General features: G+C 36.2%; 2 protein-coding genes across 2 annotated transcripts; both read left to right on the plus strand.

Moving 5' to 3' along the window:
• Window positions 1–1,786: 1,786 nt before the first annotated feature.
• Window positions 1,787–4,840, plus strand: LOC142546018 (pectinesterase-like). The gene is made up of 2 exons (XM_075653490.1): window positions 1,787–2,879; window positions 3,964–4,840. Exons 1-2 carry the CDS (start codon window positions 1,850–1,852, stop codon window positions 4,653–4,655), a joined length of 1,722 nt encoding a protein of 573 aa, XP_075509605.1. The 5' UTR covers window positions 1,787–1,849; the 3' UTR covers window positions 4,656–4,840.
• Window positions 4,841–22,173: 17,333 nt separating this feature from the next.
• Window positions 22,174–24,709, plus strand: LOC142546019 (putative pectinesterase/pectinesterase inhibitor 54). Its single transcript, XM_075653491.1, has 3 exons — window positions 22,174–22,555; window positions 22,636–23,241; window positions 23,830–24,709. The coding sequence occupies exons 1-3, from the start codon at window positions 22,252–22,254 to the stop codon at window positions 24,519–24,521; spliced, it is 1,602 nt and encodes a 533-aa protein (XP_075509606.1). The 5' UTR covers window positions 22,174–22,251; the 3' UTR covers window positions 24,522–24,709.
• Window positions 24,710–24,972: the final 263 nt, after the last annotated feature.

Below are 24,972 nucleotides of genomic sequence, written 5' to 3' on the forward strand. Positions count from 1 at the left end.
TAATTATCTCAGGTTATTTAATTGATCAAATAATACATAAAAAAAATCTCCCAAATGTTTTATTGTACCATGATTTCACATTTTTAATCATTTATTTAGGAAAATCATTGATTTTATTTTCTTTTCTTTTTTGCATATTCATATATCACTATACTTCTATCTTTGAGTATTATTTTAAGGGCATATCATCGTTCAAAATTAATATTAAATGACTATATTTTTGTTTATTTTCATATTTCATCAACGTTTATTTTTTAGTTATATTTAATGTACTAGACATAGTACCCCCAAAAAAAAAAGAGGAGCAAAATAAAGATGAGAATGGGACGATGGAGTTTGCGGGGGTAGCTGGCTTTATAAATTACGTGTTCCCTATTTTATGTTGCCCTTTCCGGGCAATAATGATATCGAATCCCGTGCGAATTATTGAGTTGTCCGGGCCCATTAATAAATTATATATAACATAAAATATAGTTTTATATTTTATTCTTCCATAATATTTATATATATTTTCATAAATGAGATATCAATGATGTAATGACGTGTAATTTAGATATGTTTAATTATATCTAATAGATAAATAATATCTCATTATTGGACACGATGAATTGACAACACGTCAAAATTATCATAAAATATATTTGATAATATATATTTATTGAACTATTTATATTATATAAAAATGGCATTTATGTCTGGAGTTCGAGATTTGATCATAAAAAAACTTCACCCACGATGCAAATAATAATAATTTCCAACACATTTTTTTTACACGTCTTTTTATGGAAATGTAACCAAATATTACATTATATTTTAGATGTATTTTTTAGGTCGTTCATTTAATCACCTTAGCTTCTTTGTTTCACTTATAATATCAAATTATTACAACAAATATATATTCAGCTTGATTACTTTATACAATTGGAAAGAAACATCTATTTTGTTTTATAAAATTTTTAATAATATTCAATTATAAATTTTGTAATTATATTTAAGATCGTTATATCATAGAAAATTAAATTGTCAAATAATTGATACCTAATAACTTATTTTGAAAATTAAACTGAATAATTTGACAGAATATTATTAAAAAAATATGGTATTAAAATAGGAAATATATAATATACAATAACATGTTTGTATCTGTTTAAAGAAATGTTATGATTTGCAAGTTATGTATCAAGCAAAAGGGTTGATACAAATTGGAGTTTGGTTGATGTCTTCTCAATAATTGAACAAGCTGCTCCATCAGCCACCTTCATTATAGATTAATTTGTCAAGTTTGCCAAAAAAAAAAAGGAAAAAAATTGAAATATTGCGTTAGTAAATCAAATTAATTCAAACGTTACGCATACAAATCGATCTTTGAGTGGAATTCTATCAAAATAGCTTGAAGCTCGATTTGAAGTTGAACCCATGAATTGTTTCGGAATGGATTTCTATTTTATAAAAACAACTTAGATGAACGTAACTGAAATTTGAAATTACAATACCAAAGTAAAAAATAAGCAAATTTAAATTGCCATTTTCACTATTCTATTATATGTAGATTTAAAGTTTTATAATATTAATTAAAAAAACATGCATTAAATTTTTTTATGTCTAGTCTATTCTTCATGACCGTTGTTTCTTTATTTTCTTATATGTAGATTTAAAGTTTTATAATATTAATTAAAAAACATGCATTAAAATTTTTTATGTCAAGTTTATTCTTCGTGACCGTTGTTTCTTTATATATATATATATATATTATATATATATATTATTTGTTGGACTGTCACGTATATATAAACTAGGAGAGGAGGTAAGTGTTACTGGAAATTGAGGCCTTTTATCTTGTTTGCAAGAAATGAATGACTCACAAAAGAAGCTTACAAAGAAGAGAAAGCTATTCATTTTCGCAGCATTCGCATCTTTACTAGTTGTGGCCATTGTAGCCACCACAATTGCCCGAGACCGAAAGAATGACACCGCCACCGACGGCGGCGCGGCCCAAATGCAGGCGGTGGTCAAGTCCACTTGCGCCGTTACACTGTACCCTGAGCTCTGCGTTTCCACTGTCCACGCCGCCGCGACGGCTGCGTCCCTCGTCATAAAGAGCAGCAAAGATGTACTCTTGACTGCCCTAAACTACACCATCTACACCGTGGAGAGGAACTACTTCACCATCAAAAAGACCGCCTCCGGCCGATCCTTGACGCGGAGGGAGAAGACCGCGCTGCATGACTGCCTGGAAATGATCGACGATACCCTGGAGGAGCTTCGCGAGTCGGAAACTGAGCTGAAGTACTACGGATTCAAGAACTATTCCTTGGCGGAACACAAAGAAAACCTGGAAACTTTACTCAGCGCCGCGCAGACGAATCAAGATTCGTGCCTAGATGGATTCTCCCACGATGAAGCTGATGAAAAAGTCCGCAAGGCTCTCATTAAGGGCCAAATGCACGTTTTCCGGCTTGTTAGCAATGTGTTGGCCATAATCAAGAACTTGTCAGATACAGAAATCGCGGCGAATAATTTTCCCAACTCCCACTTTTCTGTGCAAGGGAGGAAGCTTGGTGAGGATAGCCAGTGGCCGGCGTGGTTGTCCACCGGAGACAGACGCTTGCTGCAGTCGTCTGCGGTGACCCCCGATGTTACAGTGGCTGCAGATGGGAGTGGGAATTACCGGACAGTCTCGGCGGCGGTGGCGGCGGCCCCGGCAAGTAGCAGTAAGAGGTATGTTATCAGGATTAAAGCTGGGGTTTACAGAGAGAATGTGGAGATTCCGAGGAGTAAGAGGAATCTGATGTTCGTCGGAGATGGGCGGACCACGACCATCATCACGGCGAGCAAGAACGTGGTTGACGGCAGCACCACCTTCAATTCCGCCACCGTGGGTCAGTCCTCTTTTTTTTTTTTTTTTGTTGCTAATTGTCGCCATCTAACCTTTACTTGCGGATAACATATTAACTGTAAAGGGCTTTCGTGATAATCTTTGGAAACGAGTCATTTTCCCAAAGGACTGATTTCACAAAATTATGAAATATCTTTAATTATATGAGTCTTTTATTTTTCAAATATAAAAATTCAAAGATATAAAATAATGTATTAAAATATAATGTGGTGATGTAATTATATTTTTTTGGAGAGAAATAAAAAACTTGAATATAAGATAATGATTGTACCAAACAATTGAAAATGGATTGCAAATTATTTCCCCCGAAAGTACTATGAAATAACATGATTTAGTTATTTGCCATTTCGAAAAAAAAAACCAAAATACTTTTCAAAGGATAAATAAACAAATACTGACCTTTGTTTTTGTGAAAATCGATATACGATTTGTATTAATTACTAAATATTTGAAATTAGAAATTGAAAAGGCCATGTAGTTTTAATTTTTTATTTTATTATCATGATTTTTTTATTGAAGTTTATTTTTATTCTGAAATTTTATTATGATTTTGAAAACATGCATTAAAGGCAATCTATCCCATATTAATTAGTACAACATTAAAGCCCGCAAAATGTATATTATATTTATGTTAAAAAAGATATTTACATTATAGTATTTTAAAGCATTTATTACGATTATTGGATAGTAGTGGAAGTGGTTTATTATTCTGGTTGAACATGTATTATAGATATTGTATACTGTTGATATTTTTTGAAAATGCATTAAATTATATATTTTTTAAACAAATAAAGAAAGTCAAATAAAAATATAAACATAAAATACAAACCCAACAAGCTAGGTGTTCAAGAAAACAATTGCCAACTAATTACTACAAGATATCTTATCTATTATATATATATATATATATATATATATATTTTGAGAACATCTATTATATATAATTAATACTAGTATATTAATAAATTTTATGATTTTTATTTTATTTTTTAGTATATGATTAATTAAATCCATTTGTCTACTGAATTTAGTTATTATTTTTCATACATATGATCTTTTGCATGCAGCGGTGGTTGGAGGCGGGTTCCTGGCCCGAGACATCACCTTCCAGAATACGGCAGGGCCGTCGAAGCACCAGGCGGTGGCCCTCCGCGTGAACGCCGACCTCTGCGCCTTCTACAGATGCGACATTCTCGCCTACCAAGACACCCTCTACACCCACTCCCTCCGCCAATTCTTCGTCGACTGCTTCATCGCCGGCACCGTCGACTTCATCTTCGGTAACGCCAATGTGGTGATCCAGAGATGCGATATTCACGCCCGCCGCCCCAACTCCGGCCAGCGCAACATGGTCACCGCCCAGGGTCGCGACGATCCAAACCAGAACACCGGCATCGTCATCCAGAATTGCAAGATCGGCGCCACCTCCGATCTGAAACCCGTGCAGAAGAACTTCCCCACGTACCTGGGCAGGCCGTGGAAGGAGTATTCCCGGACGGTGGTGATGCAGACGGAGATCAGCGATGTCATAAATCCGGCTGGGTGGTATCCCTGGGATGGGAATTTCGCGCTTAACACGCTGTTCTACGCGGAATATCAGAACACGGGTCCGGGGGCGGCGACGGCGAACAGGGTTACATGGAAGGGATTCAGGGTGTTGACCAGCGCGGCGGAGTCGCAGCCGTTCACGGTGGGGAGATTTATTTCTGGTGGTTCCTGGCTGCCGGAAACCGGCTTTCCGTTTTCCCTGGGGCTTTAATTTTTTTTGTGTGCTCCATTGTTGTCCTCCAGGCTGATTATTATTAGTACTATGTTTCAATGTAATCTATCTTTCGTTTTAATGGGAAGAAATCCAATTCAAATTTCGATTTCTTGAATAATTTGCTGTAATAAAATGGTATGTTTTTGTGGTAATAATACGGGCATGCATGCAGCTTCGTTTTAGCTGTTTTTCTTCAAGCAATTGGACAAAGTACTTATAAGCTATCTTAAAATTAATTAATTGTTATTTTTCAAAAAAATGTATTTTAAGAAAGCTATTTTTTTAAAGTTTGCCCCCATCATGGTTTATTCATCGAGTTTGGTATTTGGCAAAAACTCGTGTGACACGTACGAGAAGATCTCACGGGTCATATTTTGTGAGACAATTCTCTTATTTGGGTTATCCATGAAAAAATTTTACTTTTTATGCTAAAAATATTATTTTTTATTGTAAATATCGGTATGGTTGATATATTTCACAGATAAAGATTCGTGAGACAATTTCACAATATATATTCTCTTGCTATTCATTGGGGAGCTTGTTAGGTTATATCATTAACTTGAGAAAATAAAATAACAATTTTTAATTAGGCCCCTCAACTTTGTCAGTTTGTACAATTTTGGCATACAGCTATACCGAATTTGTACGCATATGCACATGGCCCCTGGCTGCGTCCTAAAACAAAATTTGTTTTTTTTTTAACGAGAAAATTGACTTTTTTATTAAAAAAATATGTTAATTTTTCTGATTTCGATTATTTATAACTACTGTTTTTATAAAAAAAAAATCGATATATATATATATATATATATATATAAAATTGAAAGATTAAGTAACAAAATATAAAAAAAATTTACCTGCTTATCATATGAAATATATTATATCATTTTTAATGTGAAACCAAAATTTTCATTGTTTTTTGTGTGTTTTCACTATCTTTATGATAGTGTATTTGAAATGAACGTTACATCAAGATGATCTTTATTAAAACGCTAAAAAAAATATTACTAATTTTGTATAATAATTGTTGGATATATCAAAAGATATGTCGATCGGATATGAAACATATCCATCTCAATAATTTTCAAAATCGTATCCCAACTTTGTCACATAGCGCAAATAATAATTTCACGTCTTTTCCAAAACAAAAATTTACCTTTTTTAAAAAACAGCCAAAAAAAAAAGAGAGATAAAACGTTTGAATCACCTATATATTAAAATATACACAACTTTTAAATACAACTTTCAATTATAAATCCATTTTTTAAATTAAATTCGATTCTTGTTGATTTGTTCTGCTGCATCTCTAACTTCACAATAATATACACAACTCATTGTGTCTATTATCCTTAAACTCAAATCTAAAAGAAATATTCAATTTTATTTATAACAATTAATTTATTTTACAAATGAATATTACCTATAAGTTTATAAAAATACTCATATATTAAATTTAAATTTGAATAATTATTTATAAAATATAATTATATTATGTATTAAATAATTAAAATATTCCATTTTCTTATTCATAAATTTAGAAAACCCAAAAAATTAATCGTAATTTATTTATTTTAATTAGCTACGAACCTTATTTTTTTTAATCTATTTATGTGAGGATTGAAAATGTGTTTAGAAATAGGTGAAGAAAAAAGTCTAAAATATTCTGTGATTTATAGACGACAAATGACTTCACTCGGGTTAGAAACTGAAGTCGATTATAAAATCAAGCTATGTGCAGCAGACAACAAGAAAATGAAATTTCGAAGCGCGGAAAAACTCTAATAGACTTGGTAAAATCATACACAAGCGGGACAAAAACTTGTGTGAGACGATTTCACGGGTCGTATTTTGTGATACGGATATCTTATTTGGGTCATCCATGAAAAACTATTACTTTTTATGCTAAGAGTATTACTTTTTATTGTGGATATCGGGAGGGTTGACATGTCTCACGTATAAAGATTCGTGAGACGGTCTAATTAGAGACCTATTCAAAAAATAATGTGAAGAAAGTCAAATTATTGATTTCTTTATTTTGACGCATCTCGCGATAATAAATTAACTTTGAGAAATTAAACCGACATATGTAATAATTTTGATTTGATAAAAGGGAAATTTATACATATATGAATTCAGTTTACATCTTGCTACAGACGTATATATATAACGAATGGACCAAAGAGAAAAGGTGTTGTTGCCTTTGGACTTTGCTATGCATGCATGCATACAAAAACATAAATTGGCTGTACATGAGAAATGTCTTTGACAGGACAGGAATTTTGCAATTACATAATAAATTATAAATATAACAAAAATACAATTATATTATATTGTTCAAAGAAATTATGCATAAGAAATATTGAAATATAAAAGTCATCTATAATAAAATCTATATTTATGTCTTTAGTTAAATATCTGTCAATATAAAGTGTCAAACAATCAAGAAGAAAGTATTCCTCCATTTATACTTCATTGCTGAAAAGGCTCACCCAATAGTGACCATAGAAACAATTGACGTAAAAAACAATATATATCAAAGTAATATTTTACATTATATATTTCTTGAGAACTAAAGAAGACAGCAATTCAATATTTTTTAAAAGTATGTAATGATATTTAATTAGGCCGCATCATTGTATTTTCAATCAAAGTAATGCATGTATAAATCAAACAAAAAAAAAACTTTTTTTACACATTAATTTTTTTATCAAGATTTTGGGAATTTTTCCCCCTTAATTGGAAATACTAATTTTATTGAAAAGGGAAAAAATACCTTACTAACAAGTAACACAGGAACAACAGCAGCGTCTGAAGGCGGCGGCAGGCAGGATTATGAGTTTCCATTCTCTCTTCTCAGTTTATGGTTTTGTTCTGTCGTTTGCTGTTGAGCGTAGAGAATTAAGGAGGTGGACTAAAGTTCGGTTATGGATGGGGTTAGTTTTAGAGGACTAAGTAAAAAACCTACATTGGTAATAACAAAACTTGGGCTCGTAGAGTCCAAGACAGCCCTAGCCTAGATCCGTCTCTATATATATAGGGGTAAACAATAACTCGACCAATCTGTAAAACTAAATCAAACCGATGCTTTGGATTGGAAGTTGATCGATGAAAATATATTTTATTGTCTTTCTATTTGATTTCAGAGAAAGTGGTGTCGGATATCGATATACTTTATCCTCAAATAGATTACTTGGATTTTTTTGTCATCGCTCTCTAGCACCGATGAAGTCAAACAAGCTAGGCACGTGTGGCCTTGGGGAGAATTCGAGCGAGAGTGATGGATTTTGCTATATTCCAAACTTAGTACGTAGGTCGATTGTCACTCGTGAATATGATAAATTACACCATGAATAATCTTGTGCTGCAACAAGCACCATATTATTTCAAAGCCGGGGGAAGGGTTTGTCACATTCTCGAACTCGAAATATCGTTCTAAATTTGGGACCCCGATAAACTATAAATCGCTGACGACAAGCACCATTTCTATAGCAACACTCTTTTAATATCTGTAAGCATTAATGTGTTCAAATGAATAGGTGCTTAATAATTAGAAATCTATATTTTCGAGTTCTAAGCCACTTTAAAATACGAGCTCGAATTCGGACATACGTAAAAAAATTAGCAGTATTAGATTTGATTTGTTATTTTGACTACTAATTATTGATTTTTAGCCATTTCAAACTAATCGAGATTTATATAGTGTCAATAGTAACAATTTTTTTTTTTTTCCAAGGACTAAAGTATAACCAGGGGCGTACCATTGTATGGGCTTTAGGGTAGGCTGGCCCATCTCCTCAGAGTTATTTAAACGCACAACTACTTTTTCTTTTGTGGGCAACGCAAGAAAAATTTAAAATATTTAATTGGAATATTAAAGAAAGTTTTAACTTTAAATCAAAAGTATAATCTTTAACATGTTTTTATACAATTTTTCGATTTGGTTTTGACGGTTTTATTTTGTAGTTCTTTCTTTAAGATTAGGCAAAAACTTGTGTGAGACGTCACACGGGTCGTATTTTGTGAGATATATCTCTTATTTGGGTAATCAATGAAAAAACATTACTTTTTATTGTGAATATCAGTAGGGTTACTCATCTCACATATAAAGATTCATGAAACCGTCTTACAATAGACATGCTCTTTAGATTAATATTTTGTAGATGTGAGTTTTGGTTATCTTGTCCTTTTTATTTATTTACTTGTGTATTGGAATAAAATTTACCCAATTCAAATAGAAGAAATTTCCTTACCAATATATATAATTTCATTGTGCCGTTTACTAATTTTCATATTTTCTTCTACGAGTAATTTATTTTTGCTAAAAAAAATATGTATAATGTATAAATTTCAGAGTCCCTCTTATCTTATCAGAATTTCCTAATTTTTGTTTGTCGGATGGAAGTGATGTATTTCTGATAAATTTTAACCTTTTCGACACCTTTCTAAAATATTTAATTTAAATTATGCATATGTCAATTCAAGCATTATAACAAAAAATTTAATCTAGCGATTTGACTTTTACAGATTCTCGTGAGTAAAAGTTGTAATTATTACTATTTTCATGAATATGATTTGATTTTACAAAAGAAAAATGCACACATAAGTTTATAGAAACGGGAAATTTCCACTTTCCATATGCTTTCGAGTACTTTCACGTGTACCATTTATAGTTAAGAAATTTGAAAAGAATTGTAATATTTTTTTATCAATAGATTTTTACTGAGACGAGTTAAATATATCCATATTATTAATAATAAATAATATTTTTTTGCATAAAAAACAACATCTTTTTATGTGCGACTCAAATCGTAAATATGTGTCATAAAATTGATTTGTGAAACTGTCTCGCAAAAATTTTTGTGTTTGTTCATAGAGTAAATACTTATCCTTTTTAACAATTATTGATAGGTTTTTTATATTATAAAATCTTATTAAAACATCATTGGCTTACACAAATCGGGGATGTGTTGAAATAAAATGATCGAATATGTAACGCATACCTGACCACATGTTAGATAATTTTGTTTGCTATTTTATAAATGATATAATTCAAAATTCTATCGTACATCTCCGGTGGATTCGGACAATCGCTGTTGGTGTTATCGGTTCTGGAAGTCGAGCAGCTTTTCATGAATAATTTAATGAATACATTTTATATTTTGACGTGAGTTTTTGGTATGAAAACCTTGTGAATATTTTTTTTTAATGAAACACTTTTTATTTATTGGATCTTTTAATTATAAAAATTTATAAAATTGATTTTTTTTTTGGTGGCTAGTTCTCCATTAGCAAAAATAGTGGTTACGGGCCACAGGCTTGTTAGCCTAGTTGGCACCAAACTCCCACAAAAGGGTGAGGTGTGTGTATATATATATATATATGTATATATATGTATTGGTTAAGGGCAATTATTATCCACTCATGTGTCCTCATAAATACATACTAAATGGACCTATATGAAATTTTTTTTTATCGCATTGGACGATGATGATGCAATTCTTCAAACTACGAAAAGTAAACGCACTCGAAATAGAGTCATGTTTTTGATTCGATGAAACAAGTAAAAGGTCGTGTTGTCCCGATTTTTTTGAAACAAGTAATGTTGTAATATTCACCTCTAAATTATGAAAAACTTAGCAACAAATATTAACGAGATAAACAATCGATCTCAAGCGAATTTTCAAAGAACTCGTCTTTGAAAATTCTAGGGAAGAACAATCGACAAACGCTACAAAATGTTAAACTTTGATATGTTTGATTCGAGAAACATACAAATATGTATACAAAGCCAAGCTTTGAAATTTGAAGAAAACTCACAAAATATTATAAAACTCAATCATTAATTAATTAAAAAGAATAAAATTCGTCCATATATTGTTTACAGATCTAAAAGATATCATAATCTAGTTACCTAATAAATCTGGACTCTAAACTATGTAAAGATATAATATTTTGTAGGTGAGCGCGCTCGGGCGCGATATTCTACCACTCGGGCGAGTAGGATTCTGGACTGGTCGCGCTCGGGCGGTAGGATTTGATCGTTCGGGCGTGGAGGCATATGTCTTCCACTTCATTTAACATTTGCATAGCGCTCCTATGGCCCCTCTAAGCTCATTTTCATGCCTCATGAACCCTTCGAGGCTTGAAATCTCGCTTACAAGCTCTTCTCGATTGCTCATGAGTCCATGTGATGCCTCCTTGAATCTCCTTCCAATCATTTGCACGCCATTCCCGCCAAATTCATATCAGATGAGCTTATGAGCCTTTTTATTTAATAATTCTATTTAAATTCAATTAAAAAAGTATAATTATTATTGCTTAAAACAAATTATAATATAGACTCGTACACTTGAAATCATGAAACTTTTATCATCGACATTAAACTCGCTGCCATGGGCATATTTGATCGAGTCCAAACTCCAAACTATATTTTATAAGAAATACAAGTGTATACTCTAGTATATGTGGCCGTATTTAGAATATATTTTCATGTTATAACAAATATTTATGTAGACTAAATATATCTTTAAATGATATCTTTGATTTTATTTAATTATATTTAATACTTTTGTATTTTTTTAGTTGTTTATAATTAACAAAATTTCCAAACTATATTTTATAACAAAACAATTTTCCCCTACGATCTGTAAGTAACTGTAATTTCTCGTGTTTTTCTGTCTTTTTAATATGAATATATGCAATGTCACGAAAAAGTATAAGAAAAATAAAGTCACGTACATTCTAACAGTTATAATAATCCTAAAACTATCGATATCTTAATTCTTACACTAATATGAAATCCAAGTAGTCTATGCTTTGGATAATACAAATAGACAACCTAACATAATGATGTGAAGCGAGTTATCCCAATTATAATCAGTTGGGGAGCACTATTTAATGGACTCGTCCTTTCCAAGGCTTTGATTCATTATTAGTTGACACGTTGTACTCATAACCACCATGTGCTTGTCCTAAATAAAAACATTATCTATTTGGATTTTGGACCGAGTCGTTCAATTTATAGATTTTAATTCATTTTGACATATGTTTTTCCATTAATAATAACTCGAGACCCTTCTCTTTAAATAAGTCCAAAATATCACTCAATCTTACACTAAAAAATTATTAATAAAAAATTCACACATTATTTGTTATTTCATATCTCAATTGTCTGCTTGTTTAGTCTAAGTAGAATAAGTTAAAAAGACAAATGTTTTCATAACTGGACCAATCATCGAACTAGTGTAACTTGAAAATGGTTCAATCGGGCCGAAAGATCATTATATTATATAAAATAATAATATAAATATAATAATAATAATTACAATATGGTTATCCGAATTTTGAAATCTAAGTATATATAAGATATATATAGATATAAAAAAAATTACCAAAATTTAAAAAACCGACTCAAAAATGATAAAAGTCATATTCAGAAGTCGATGTCTAGAAGACGAAAATTGGAATCGGTGTTTATATATTTAATGTTTATAATTTTTTTAAAACAAATGTGAATTCCATCTATAAAAAATATATTATTATTTATTATTTATTATAAAACATGACCGATTAATCTAAGCATTATATTAACGATAATTTATTGGGCATGTAATGGAGTCCTTGCTATTTTATGTTACTTTGTTATATTTTTCAAGGACTTATGGTGCTTTGGCACTAATGTTCCAATTTTGAGATGAAATCTCGTATTCCCAACTTTTTTTTTTAAAAAAAAATTACATTTTGATACCCCATGGATGGGCCCATTACCCTTGGCCCATCCCTAGCTCAAAAGGAAGATAAGCCCATCAAGGGCCCATGTATTCTCCTATAAATACCAGGTTTGAGTGTTCAGTTATTGGATTCACTATATTGTTTTCAGCAGCGCCCTTAGCTGCTCCCCCCATATATCCTCAGTCTCTGACTTGAGCGTCGGAGGGGCTACGCCAGGATACTCTCCTGGCCCCCTCCTAACGGTCTTATTTGTGATTTCAGGCCCAGGGTAATTTTGAAGCCCGTGTCTGGATTAGTGACGCTTGCGTGGATCGGACCCTAAATTTCCCGTGAGTATCACTTGGCGCCGTCTGTGGGAACACTTGAGTTGAGACGTAGAGATGGTAGGCAAGAAAGGAAGTAGAAGAGTTACCTCGGCATCATCGCGTCCTCAGAGGGGACCCGAACAATCTCATGTTGAGACAAGACAAGAACAACCGCATCTTGAGACGAGACATGAACAACCTCGTCAAGAGGCCAGAACTGAGCAGCCCATCCACGAGACGAGGGTCGAGCAAACCCATCCCAATGAGAATGTGGGGAACTTGACTTTGGAACAGTTGGGCCAATTTATCACCCGGACAGTGGATGAGGCAATGAAGAGGAATAAAGAGTCTATGTTTGTAGAAGAGCAAGCCGCTCTCCAGGAGCAAGAGGAGAATGTGGAGGGCAGTCAGAGTAGGGGGGAGGAGACGCGACCCCTCCCAAGTGAAGAGAATCCGGAGATAGAGGAGATGTGGAAAAAAATACAAATGTTGAGGCAGCAGTTGGGGAGCAGAGCGCCGACACCCAAGAGAGGAAGTCCTTTTTCACTAACCATTTTAGAAGAAGGGCTTCCTCCAAATTTTCGACAGTCGAATGTGGGAGAGTACGATGGACATACTGACCCCGAGGAACACTTGGGGAGGTTTGAGAATGCGTCTCTGTTGCACCAATATTCGGATGGAGTCAGGTGCAGGGTGTTTCTGAGCACGTTGATGAGGTCAGCCCAGCAGTGGTTTAACACTTTGCAACCCAGCTCTATACGTTCTTTTCAGGACTTCTCAGTTGCCTTCTTGCACCGATTTTCTAGCAGCAAGAGGCACCAGAAAAATTATTTGAGCCTGTTCGTGATGAAACAGCAAGAGAATGAAACTTTGCGAGAATTTGTCCAGCGTTTCAACAGTGCAGCGCTGGAAATACCAGCGGCTACCCCTGACATCATGATAAGTGCCTTCACACAAGGACTGAGGGGAGGGGAGTTTTTCAAGTCGCTGGTCAAGAAGCCTCCGTTGAGCTATGATGATCTGTTGGCTCGAGCTGAGAAATATGTAAACTTGGAAGATGCCCAACGGTACAGAAGGATGGAGAAATGGCCCGGAGGAAGTAGAGTTGAGGGAGCGGAGAAAGGAGGAAGGAAGAGGGGTGCGGGGGAAAGAGAGGAAGACAGAACTAGTAGTAGAAGACAATTCTCATCCCATGTTCCCCTGGATAGGAGTCGGGACGAGGTGATGGAGGTGAGGGAGCCCACGGGGAGGTGGGAGAAGTCGCGAAGGGTTGGGTGCAGTGCTAGATTGCCTTCATGGGATAGACGAGAAGGATCCTCATTCAGGAGTCGACAAAGGTCTCGCTCGCCCCCTAGGCGTGGTCAAGGCCCTCCATGGATAAATCAGAGGATCGGGGAGCAGAGAGGGGAAGGTCGATGTCAAGATGTCTCTCAGGAGCTCGTCGAACCGAGGAGGGGAATGAATGAGGATAACCACCCTACGAGAGGAATGATTCATATGATCTCGGGGGGTGCTACTGATGGAGACTCTGGGCGAGCTCGGAAGGCACATGGGAGAAGGTTGGAGAACTTTGAGATATCTAGGGGTGCAGACTTACCACAAGACCCCGTCATCAGCTTTGAGCTGGAAAACCTCTGAGGCGTTGTGACTCCGCATAACGATGCCTTGGTGGTGACGGCCACCATTGCCAATTATGATGTGGCAAGGATATTTATTGATAATGGAAGCTCCGTGAACGTCTTGTTCAAGAGCACGTTGGATCAAATGAAGATGAGAGGATTTGAGTTTGAGCCGGTATCCACCCCGCTGTATGGGTTTGCAGAACACGTCATCTTGCCTTTGGGTCAGATTGTTCTTCCCCTATCCTTGGGGACTGATCCTCGGCGGGTAACAAAGGTGATAGCCTTCACTGTAGTAGATACCCAGTCAGCGTATAGTGGAATTCTAGGACGACCAGCCCTGAAGGATTTTAGAGCAGTAGCTTCCAGTTATCATCAGAAGCTTAAGTTTCCTGTGGGAAGAGGAGTTGGAGTCCTGTGCGGGGACCAAAAAGTCGCACGTCGTTGTTATGAGAGAATCGTGAAGGAAGAAGAAAAGAGAAGTCACGAGCATTCGCATGGAAGCTTGAGCTCAGTCTTGCAGTTGTAGAGTCATTCGGAGAAGCTTCAAAATGGGTAACTTTGTCCTGTGGAGGTACAAGAGGAGCTGAGAGGAAAGTTGGAGAATGCGCTGGGTAAGGCTCTAAAGAGGCATGGGGACGCTTACCACCTTAGAGAACATCTTTACTTCATTTTTGATGTATTTCGTTCCTGAATTTGTCTTACGTTATCAGTTGATATTTAATAAAGCCAAGTTCTTATATTAAGTTCGTGGTTGTTCTTGTATTATGAGGATTATATGAATTTTATTTTACCTGCTTAGGCTGCGCCTAGTAGAGGAGAAGAGTGGGGGGGAGAAAAGTTAAATTTTTCCTGCTAAGGCATCGCCTAGCAGAGGAGTAGAGGCTGAGGTGGAGAATATTTATTTTCCTGCTAAGGCATCGCCTAGCAGAGGAGCAGAGTCGGCGATGAGAGGAGCAGAGTGGAAGAGAAGAATTTTTATTTTCCTGCTAAGGCCCGGCTTAGCAGAGGAGTTAGAGGGTGGGGGCGTTGAATTTTATTTTCCTGCTAAGGCCCGGTTTAGCAGAGGAGTTATGAGATGATGAGGTGAGAGTTTGATTTTTCCTGCTAAGGCCCGGCTTAGCAGAGGAGTTAGAGGGTGGAGGTGTTGACTTTATTTTCCTGCTAAGGCCCGGCTTAGCAGAGGAGTTAGAGGGTGGAGGATTGACTTTATTTTCCTGCTAAGGCCCGGCTTAGCAGAGGAGTTAGAGGGTGGAGGTGTTGACTTTATTTTCCTGCTAAGGCCCGGCTTAGCAGAGGAGTTAGAGGGTGGAGGTGTTGACTTTATTTTCCTGCTAAGGCCCGGCTTAGCAGAGGAGTTAGAGGGTGGAGGTGTTGACTTTATTTTCCTGCTATGGCCCGGCTTAGCAGAGGAGTTAGAGGGTGGAGGTGTTGACTTTATTTTCCTGCTAAGGCATCGCCTAGCAGAGGAGTTAGAGGGTGGAGGTGTTGATTTTATTTTCCTGCTAAGGCCCGGCTTAGCAGAGGAGTTATGAGATGATGAGGTGAGAGTTTGATTTTTCCTGCTAAGGCCCGGCTTAGCAGAGGAGTTAGAGGGTGGAGGTGTTGACTTTATTTTCCTGCTAAGGCATCGCCTAGCAGAGGAGTTAGAGGATGGAGGTGTGATTTTATTTTCCTGCTAAGGCCCGGCTTAGCAGAGGAGTTATGAGATGATGAGGTGAGAGTTTGATTTTTCCTGCTAAGGCCCGGCTTAGCAGAGGAGTTAGAGGGTGGAGGTGTTGACTTTATTTTCCTGCTAAGGCATCGCCTAGCAGAGGAGTTAGAGGATGGAGGTGTTGATTTTATTTTCCTGCTAAGGCCCGACTTAGCTGGCTTAGCAGAGGAGTTAGAGGATGGAGGTGTTGATTTTATTTTCCTGCTAAGGCCCGACTTAGCTGGCTTAGCAGAGGAGTTAGAGGATGAAGGTGTTGATTTTATTTTCCTGCTAAGGTATCACCTAGCAGAGGAATTAGATGGAGGAGTTGAATTTTATTTTCCTGCTAGGGCCCGGCCTAGCAGAGGAGTTAGAGGGTGGAGGTGTTGAATTTAAATTTTCCTGCTAAGGTATCACCTAGCAGAGGAGTTAGATGGAGGAGTTGAATTTTATTTTCCTGCTAAGACCCGGCTTAGCAGAGAAGCTAGAGGGTGGGGGTAGTGAATTTTTATTTTCCTGCTAAGGTGTCACCTAGCAGAGGAGTTAGAGGGTGGAGATGTTGAGTTTTTATTTTCCTGCTAAGACATCGCCTAGCAGAGGAGAAAAGTTTGGGAAGAGAAAAATTTATTTGGTTAGTCGATAACAAAAGATGTTTACGGGGAGCAGAGTTTACGGGGATCGACCTGCCCGGTCAGGTCGCGGGGATCGACCTGCCCGGTCAGGTCGTGGGGGTGTGGGGGCAACGCCCCCATAATTTTTTTAGAAATCACACAACCATTCGCAAGGGAATATATCAAAATTCTCAACGTACTGGACGAGCGCTCGATGCGTTGGGCGAGCGTGAAGAGGCGAGCGAGTGGCTGCGGGCTGAGCGGGTGTGCGAGGCGAGATGGGGGGCGCTGGACGAGCAGGCGCACTTGGGCGAGGGTGGAGCGGCGTGAGGCGTGATAGGGGCGCCGGGCGAGCGCGTGGCTGGGCGAGCGTGGCGCTCGGAGGGGACGAGCGCTTGGCTGGGTGAGCAGGCGTGCTGGGGGCGCCGGGCGAGAGCTTGGCTGGGCGAGCAGGCATGCTGGGGGCGCCGGGCGAGAGCTTGGCTGGGCGAGCGTGGCGCTCGACGAGGGCGAGTGCTTGGCTAGGCGAGCGTGGGCGCTCGGCTGGGCGAGCTTAGGCGAGGGGGCGAGGTGGCGAGGGCGAAGCTTGGGCGAGGTGCTGGCAGGCGAGGGGGCGAGGGGCGAGCGTGGCGAGGAGCTGGCGCGTGGGCTTGGGCGAGCTCGGCTGGGCAGGGAGACGGCGAGGCAGGCGAGGCGGGCGTGTGGGCCTGGGCGAGGGGCGAGCGTGGCACCCAGCAGGGCGAGCGGGAGGATGGCGAGGCGCGACGCGCGGGGCTGGGTGCCTGGGCGAGCGAGGGGCTCGGATGGGCGCTCGGCAGGAGACGAGGGGCAGGGGGCTCGGCTGGGCGAGCTCGGCAGAGCGAGCGGGAGGATGGCGAAGCGCGGCGCACGGGGCTGGGCGCTTGGATTCGTGGGGCTGGGCGAGCTTGAATGGGGTTTCGGCGAGGGTAGCGAGGCGAGGACTCGGGCATGGGGGGGGAGAGCTGGTGAACGAATTGAAGAGAAAACTATAACAAGATTGCGATATGATTTAATTTGTTTCCAAATCTTTGGAGACTGACAAACGACCGGAAGAAAATACACAACTCGTACCCGGTGACCCGAGGACAACACATCTAATCGAACTTTGAACCTACGATTCAGTTCGACTCGGGAGGGGAGACTGGTGATACCCCATGGATGGGCCCATTACCCTTGGCCCATCCCTAGCTCAAAAGGAAGATAAGCCCATCAAGGGCCCATGTATTCTCCTATAAATACCAGGTTTGAGTGTTCAGTTATTGGATTCACTATATTGTTTTCAGCAGCGCCCTTAGCTGCTCCCCCCATATATCCTCAGTCTCTGACTTGAGCGTCGGAGGGGCTACGCCAGGATACTCTCCTGGCCCCCTCCTAACGGTCTTATTTGTGATTTCAGGCCCAGGGTAATTTTGAAGCCCGTGTCTGGATTAGTGACGCTTGCGTGGATCGGACCCTAAATTTCCCGTGAGTATCACATTTGTTATTGCTTAAATACATATTTGTCAAGCATTTATTTATTGCTGTCATTATGTCATGTAACATGGCCATCGTTTTGCCACTACAAGGACCTCATACAAATCCAATTAGACGAAAATGACGACTTTTTATATTTAAATAATGAATTAAATATTTCCTTTAAAATATTAATTAGAAACTCACAGGTGTTAGAAATACAATTGTTTCACATCGATGTCATAAAATATTTTAAAATCATTGTTATAATATATTATTATTATTATTATTATTATTATATATATATATATTGATGTCCCATTTCTATTATTTGGTTGACAGATGTGTTGGTACACATAAATATTTTTAATTTCATTGTCTAATTTTAATGATGAAATTTATCTATAATTTTGACTATTATTTTCTTTCTGGCTGAAGACGATGTTCACGTGGCCGACGCAGGTTTAATGAAATGCGCATCACAGTCACTATTTTGGAACATGTCTGCTACTCAACTATATTCCTCATCAAAATTATTAAAGTTGGCACAATGGTGTACAGATTTTATTATTTTTTTAAAACAAAAAAAAATATACGATATATTATAATGTTAAATATTTATTATATAGAAGATTTAGAACTTTAAAATGACTTATTTTTATATTTTTATAATTTAAATTGATAAACTTCTGTCGTTTAAAAAACTTATTATCCAATGTTTTATAAGCTCATATCAAATTAATCAATTTCAATAACAATTATAATAAGGTTCGACATAAATTTTAAATCCTTCTAAAAAAATAAAATTTGTATTTTTTTAAATTAAATATTGAACCCAAACTCCACCTAACATAAACGTCACATTTGTAAAATGGAAAACATAATGAACCTATCAGGTGCTTGTCCTTTTACACTTTTGAGACAGTGTGGAAACTTTTTGTAAAAGTGATGGCCCCATTTGACACCAACAATTTCTTGTTACTATTAGAAAAGACATTCTCTAAACTTTTTTCAAGAACACGAAATAAAAATGAGATCAGCACATATGTTAATATTCAAGGATAGTTTGAAGATATAAAATAGACCAAAATCATTAAAATAATAATTTTTTTACACTAAATTTTTTTAATCGACTTATATATTGATAATAAAACAGGATTCGAGGTCACATTTTCACCTGTGGAATTCTCGGAGCACTTACGAGGCAATCAAGGAAATAATTACATAATATATATACTTTAATGACCTTTTTTAATGGTCTATCTATGCGTATAAATAAATACAAAAAAAATTACAAAACGCACCTTGAAAGTTGGCATATTTTGGATATGGTCCTTTAACTATCAGAATTTTTTTTGTATTTCAATGTGAAGAGATGGATGGGAATGAGGGGCTGTACCTTTCTCCGTCGTAAATGCAATCAGCTGCCCTACTTCTTTAGGACAGCTTCAATCAAGGATTTAAACAAGGTGACCGCAGAGTTGACTCTATCAACTTTATTTAACTAACTACAATTAATTAACTTAATACTTTATTAAATACACAGCATTTGTATCTAATTAATAATTACAGTTGGCTCATTAAAACTTTTTGTGGAAACAGTATATAATATTTCTTGTTATTATGTCATCATCGCTTTAAGTTATTGTTATAATATATATTGAAAAGGCATCAAATTGGGAAAATCCATCACTACTGGTGACTCGTGTTTGTCCAAATATTAGGTTACTTTGATTCTTATGCGTTCAAAGTATGCATGGAGAAAATAAGTGATATTGAGCGTATCATAAGAGGAAACTTAAATAAAGTTCGTATTAGTATCGAGTAGAGCTCAACTCGTGTAACTGTGAGATAAACTCCGTTTTAAACTCAAATTTTTACGGGTATCGATATAATTGTTTTCTAATTTGGGTATCAAAAAATTTACCGTCAAGAGAGTTTTTATATGACAAAACACACAAAAAAAAATCGAAAAATAAATATAGATATATTTTTAAATGCATTTATATGTTCGCATATTTACCTACTCGATATATATTTATTAAGAAATTAATAAATATATATCGATTTAAAAAGGTAACTTACACAAAAACAAAACAAAAAATATTAATTTTGCTCATTACGATAATGCAAGATGATTTCTGAATATTTCTCCCAAATATATGTACACACACACATATATATAATAATTTGTTTGGTCTAATAACCTATCTAATTTGGTGTTTTTGTCTATTTAAATTTTCAATTTTTGATTTTGATATACTATCTTTTGATTTTTGGCTATTTTAGTCTGATCATTGATATAACATCAGACAAGTTAGCAATTTTCGATGTAATATTAGCGTTTTTTGACGCACGTCAGTAGTTTTCAATGTTATCTCAGCATTCTGAAAAAATATGATTGAAAGATAAATGCAAATTTAGTATATTAAAACCAATTTTTGAAAACTTATTTGATCAAAACCCAAAATAGAAAACGTTGGTAGACCAAATTTTTTCTTAAATAAATTTATCAATATCAATGGAGTCCTAAAGTTGGAATGAAAGGATTGATAATTATTTACATAATTATTATTTTACATTTTTTATCACCTAATATTGAGAAGGAAGACTCGAACTTAAGTAATTACAAGTAAAAATGTAATGGGTCGGGTTCAAATATGGTCCCATATAAACTCGTCTTATTCGAAGCAAACTAGATCCGGTGAAACGGGTCCACAAGAGTCTGAAATGAGCCTTGAGTTTAAGCGGACTCATCTCGTATCCGTCCCACCATGCTTGTATATAAATATATATTATTAATAATATAATTAATTTTTTATTATATTAAATAATAAAAAATATATTATTAATAATTGTATTTTATAATATTTTAAGACTAAAATAATTTTATTTTATTGTGATATATCTAATATGATAAACATATAATTATAAGTCTAATTTCTTATTGATTATTAATTGAATAAAATGAATAGATTTTACTTTAATGATTTATTAATTTTATTTTTTAATAAAATATAAAATAATAATAATATTTGGTGAATCCAACTTGGATTTGACTCGTCGAGTTCACGGGACGGGACATGCCTAAACTGAGACAAACGGGTTCTGGATTCGGCCAAACCCACCCCAAACCCACCCAATTATCATACCTAATAGGAAGGAGAAACAATGTGTGATTAGCTAGGCCAGAAGCTTTTATATTATTTCACATTTCAAAGTCATGGGACACCATGGATAACCCCGCCCAGATAATTAATCCACTCAATTACTTACAAACAGCATGCGATGCCATGCGATTTGTGCAATAATTAAATTTTAATATAAAAAGTAATTTTAAATATATTATATATGTATTTTTAAATGTTTAAGTTTAATTATGTTGTTGACCGTGAATATCAGTCCTTTACTCCAACTCATTCTTTATACCATTCGTTTAAGCTCTATATTTAGCCAAGGCTCTATGCTTCGATGACTATAAATCCACAAGTTTCGGGGAAAAACTTGTGTGAGACGGTCTCACGGATCGTATTTATGAGACATATATCTTATTTGAGTCATCCATGAAAAAATATTACTTTTTATACTAAGAGTATTATTTTTTATTGTGAACATCATTAGGGTTGACCTGTCTCACAGATAAAAATCTGTGAAATCGTCTCACAAGACACTTACTACAAGTTTCGTGATGAACTACAAAAGTTAATTAAAGCAAGTTAGTATAGTTTCGGGCTCCACACTAATTCAATTAAATGGTACTCCAAGTCAACTCGAGTCTTCCTTTCTTGAATACTCATTAGTTGCTAATCACAAAATTATTTGTTAATATATATATATATATATATCATTTTCGAACTCTATTTTGTAAATTATATTTTCTTGTGCTTGTAAAATTATAACTCTCTACTTATATACTCCATCAAATAAGTCAAATAAATAAATAAATAAAAATTTCCTTGATGGATGGATGTCCTATCCAAGAGGTAGTGTAGATCCGTACCCATAAATTGACAACCAAACTACTCACAAAAAGTTCCAAAATTGCATGCCCAAAAAACCAGGGTCCCTTCCTCTATAAAACCAACTTGTTTCATTTCAAATTCTTTCACCCGACAAAAATAACATACAAAAACTCTCAATTTAACCATATTTTCAAGCCAAATGGGAACATCAAATCGCATACTTTTTTTTCTATTATTTGCAATTTTGTCAAGTCTAAGTGCCATATCTTGGGCTTCAACTGATAGTTACGCAGAGGAAATCTCGACTCAGTGTGGGTACACAAGATATCCAAATTTGTGCGTACAAACATTGACGGGATTAGGATCCAAAAATCAAAAATTCGATTTCTTGTATACCCTTGTTAACAAAACCATCTCCGAGACGGGCCTGCCTCGTTCCAATTTCGCGGAACTTAGCTCGCATTTCATCTCCCTCGAAGCTCAACAAGCTCGGATGGCAATCGGTACATGCAACAATTTCGCGTTTATTTATCTGTATATGTTAAGAAAATTTACGTGTATGATCCTTTTCGTATTTTTCTAGATGAGTGTCAAGAACTGATGGGAATGGCGCTAAGACGACTTAACCAGGCGAAGGAGGCGATTCAGAAATCCCCAGATAAATACAAAGAAGACATCCAGACATGGCTTACTGCCGCTCTAACTTTCCTACAGACTTGCAAGGATACAGCTGAGGATCATGTGCTGTCAAATGTTGTCTTATCCGAAATTTACAAGAAAATGGGCTATCTTTCCGAATTGTGCAGCAACCCGTTGTCCCTGGCGAACAGAATAAGTGCTCGAAATCCGAAAGATGAACTTCCCACAAGATCAAGACGACTTCTGGAGGATGAAAAATTCCCGAGATGGGTGTCGAAAAGTGACAGGAGACTGCTAGAAAGCGCGGAGATTAAAGCCAATGCCGTTGTTGCGAAAGATGGAAGCGGGGACTTCGACACGATCTCTGAGGCAATCCAGTCCGCGAACGGAGGCCGATACGTGATATATGTGAAATCTGGTGATTACAATGAGAAAATCAGCACGAGTAAAGATGGGATCACTTTGATTGGCGATGGAAAATTTTCTACAATCATATATGCAAGTAGCAGCGTGGGCAAGGGATCTTCCCTCCGGGGATCTTCCACTCTTTGTGAGTTACTTTTTTCTTATTCTGTTTGTTTTCAAAGAAACTGGCGACATGTCTTTCCGAAAGTACACTTTTTTCCAGATAGAAATTTAGTTTTCCTCTCTGGATTTTCTGAATCGAGAGGTTAACTTAACTCCACGTAAGCAAAATGTTCGCGTCTTATTCCATCTGTTATGAAATCAAGAACGAGACCAATGGAAATTTCCTCGATCAAATCTGTTTTTCACTGTTTAACTTAGAATAACAAGTAAATTTCAATGTAAAATTATCAAGAATTATTGTAACAAACAATTTTGTATATAATATTAATGAAAAATTACCAAAAGTGTCCAATATATTAAAATATTTTGTTTTGATTTTCTCGACAATCAAAGATTTATTTTAATCTTGAAAATTAGGTTTTTTTATTATCTTAGTTGTATTTCGCTATATAACATAAGCAATAAAGTCGCTAATGTCTAGCAAAACGTTAAGTTATTAATATCAACATCATGCCAACAATGCCCAACATCGAATCAATACTCTAGCTAAACAAAATAGGACTAATTTATCATATTTTTCTATATTAATTTAGCATATTATCTTTTTTAGCAATCACCGGCGACGGATTCATCGCTAGAGATATCGGTTTTCAGAACACGGCGGGCGCCTATGCCGAGCAGGCGATAGCGTTGACCCTAGCATCAGACCGCTCAGTACTATATAGATGCAGCCTCGTAGGTAATCAAGACACATTGTACGCCCTCTCACTCCGCCAGTTCTATCGAGAATGCGACATATACGGCACTGTGGACTTCATATTCGGCAATGCAGTCGCTGTGTTCCAGAGCTGCTCATTGTACCTCCGGAGTCCTCGCAACGGCGGCGGGTACGACGTGATCCTGGCAAACGGGCGGACTGACCCGGGACAAAACTCAGGTTTTTCGCTCCAAAACTGTAAAATCACCGGTGCGTCAGATTTCTCAAGCTCTCATAAAGCGTACCTGGGTCGTCCTTGGAAAGAGTACTCCAGGGCGGTGGTGATGCAGTCGAGCATCGATGGAGTTATTCAATCACGTGGCTGGATTGAGTGGCCGGGATACGGCAGTTCGGTTTACAAAACATTATATTTTGCTGAGTATGACAATACAGGAGCCGGTGCCGGGACTTCCGGTAGGGTGAACTGGGCTGGTTTTCGTGTACTCGAGACGCCAGAGGCTTCGAAGTTCACGGTGGCTAATTTCATTGGTGGGAATTCATGGCTGCCTTCCACCGGTGTCGCTTTCGTTTCTGGGCTCGAGTAAATTTATTGATAATTAAATTATCATCAAATTTTTTAAAAAAATGTAAATTTTCCAATAAATATATATGCATATATTTTATTATATATAAAAAAACGTAGATAAAATATACAGCAGATTGGGTTTGGAGGTGGTAGGGTTTATAAAATTTAATTTTGAAGATGCCGATGTAACTAAATGATGTTCCCTTATTTATGTGTTTAATTAATAATCACTAATTATTGGATTTGACTGGAAATAATTTAGGATTAAAGGTTCTGAACATCGAAGTTCGTAGATAAAAATTATCACTTTAAATATTTGGTTTCCATTGTTTACATTTAAATATTTTTAGTGCATAGGTAACTAATTCTGTCTAGGTACTAATTTAATTTTACAATTTTTTTTAAGGATTTAATTTACAAATTTTAATCAACTACAATCTTTTTTATTTTAGAAAAATCAAACCATTCAT

The sequence above is a fragment of the Primulina tabacum genome, chromosome 5, assembly GCF_025594145.1.
Source record: "Primulina tabacum isolate GXHZ01 chromosome 5, ASM2559414v2, whole genome shotgun sequence".
In the NCBI taxonomy this organism is placed as follows: Eukaryota; Viridiplantae; Streptophyta; class Magnoliopsida; order Lamiales; family Gesneriaceae; genus Primulina; species Primulina tabacum.

Bases quoted from the DNA above. Each gene is read 5' to 3' on its own strand.
- LOC142546019 (XM_075653491.1), top strand. From the start codon at position 22,252: ATGGGAACATCAAATCGCATACTTTTTTTTCTATTATTTGCAATTTTG. The intron at 22,556-22,635 runs GTACATGCAACA...GTATTTTTCTAG, and splicing joins ACAAGCTCGGATGGCAATCG to ATGAGTGTCAAGAACTGATG. The intron at 23,242-23,829 runs GTGAGTTACTTT...TATCTTTTTTAG, and splicing joins CCGGGGATCTTCCACTCTTT to CAATCACCGGCGACGGATTC.
- LOC142546018 (XM_075653490.1), top strand. From the start codon at position 1,850: ATGAATGACTCACAAAAGAAGCTTACAAAGAAGAGAAAGCTATTCATT. The intron at 2,880-3,963 runs GTCAGTCCTCTT...TTTTGCATGCAG, and splicing joins CTTCAATTCCGCCACCGTGG to CGGTGGTTGGAGGCGGGTTC.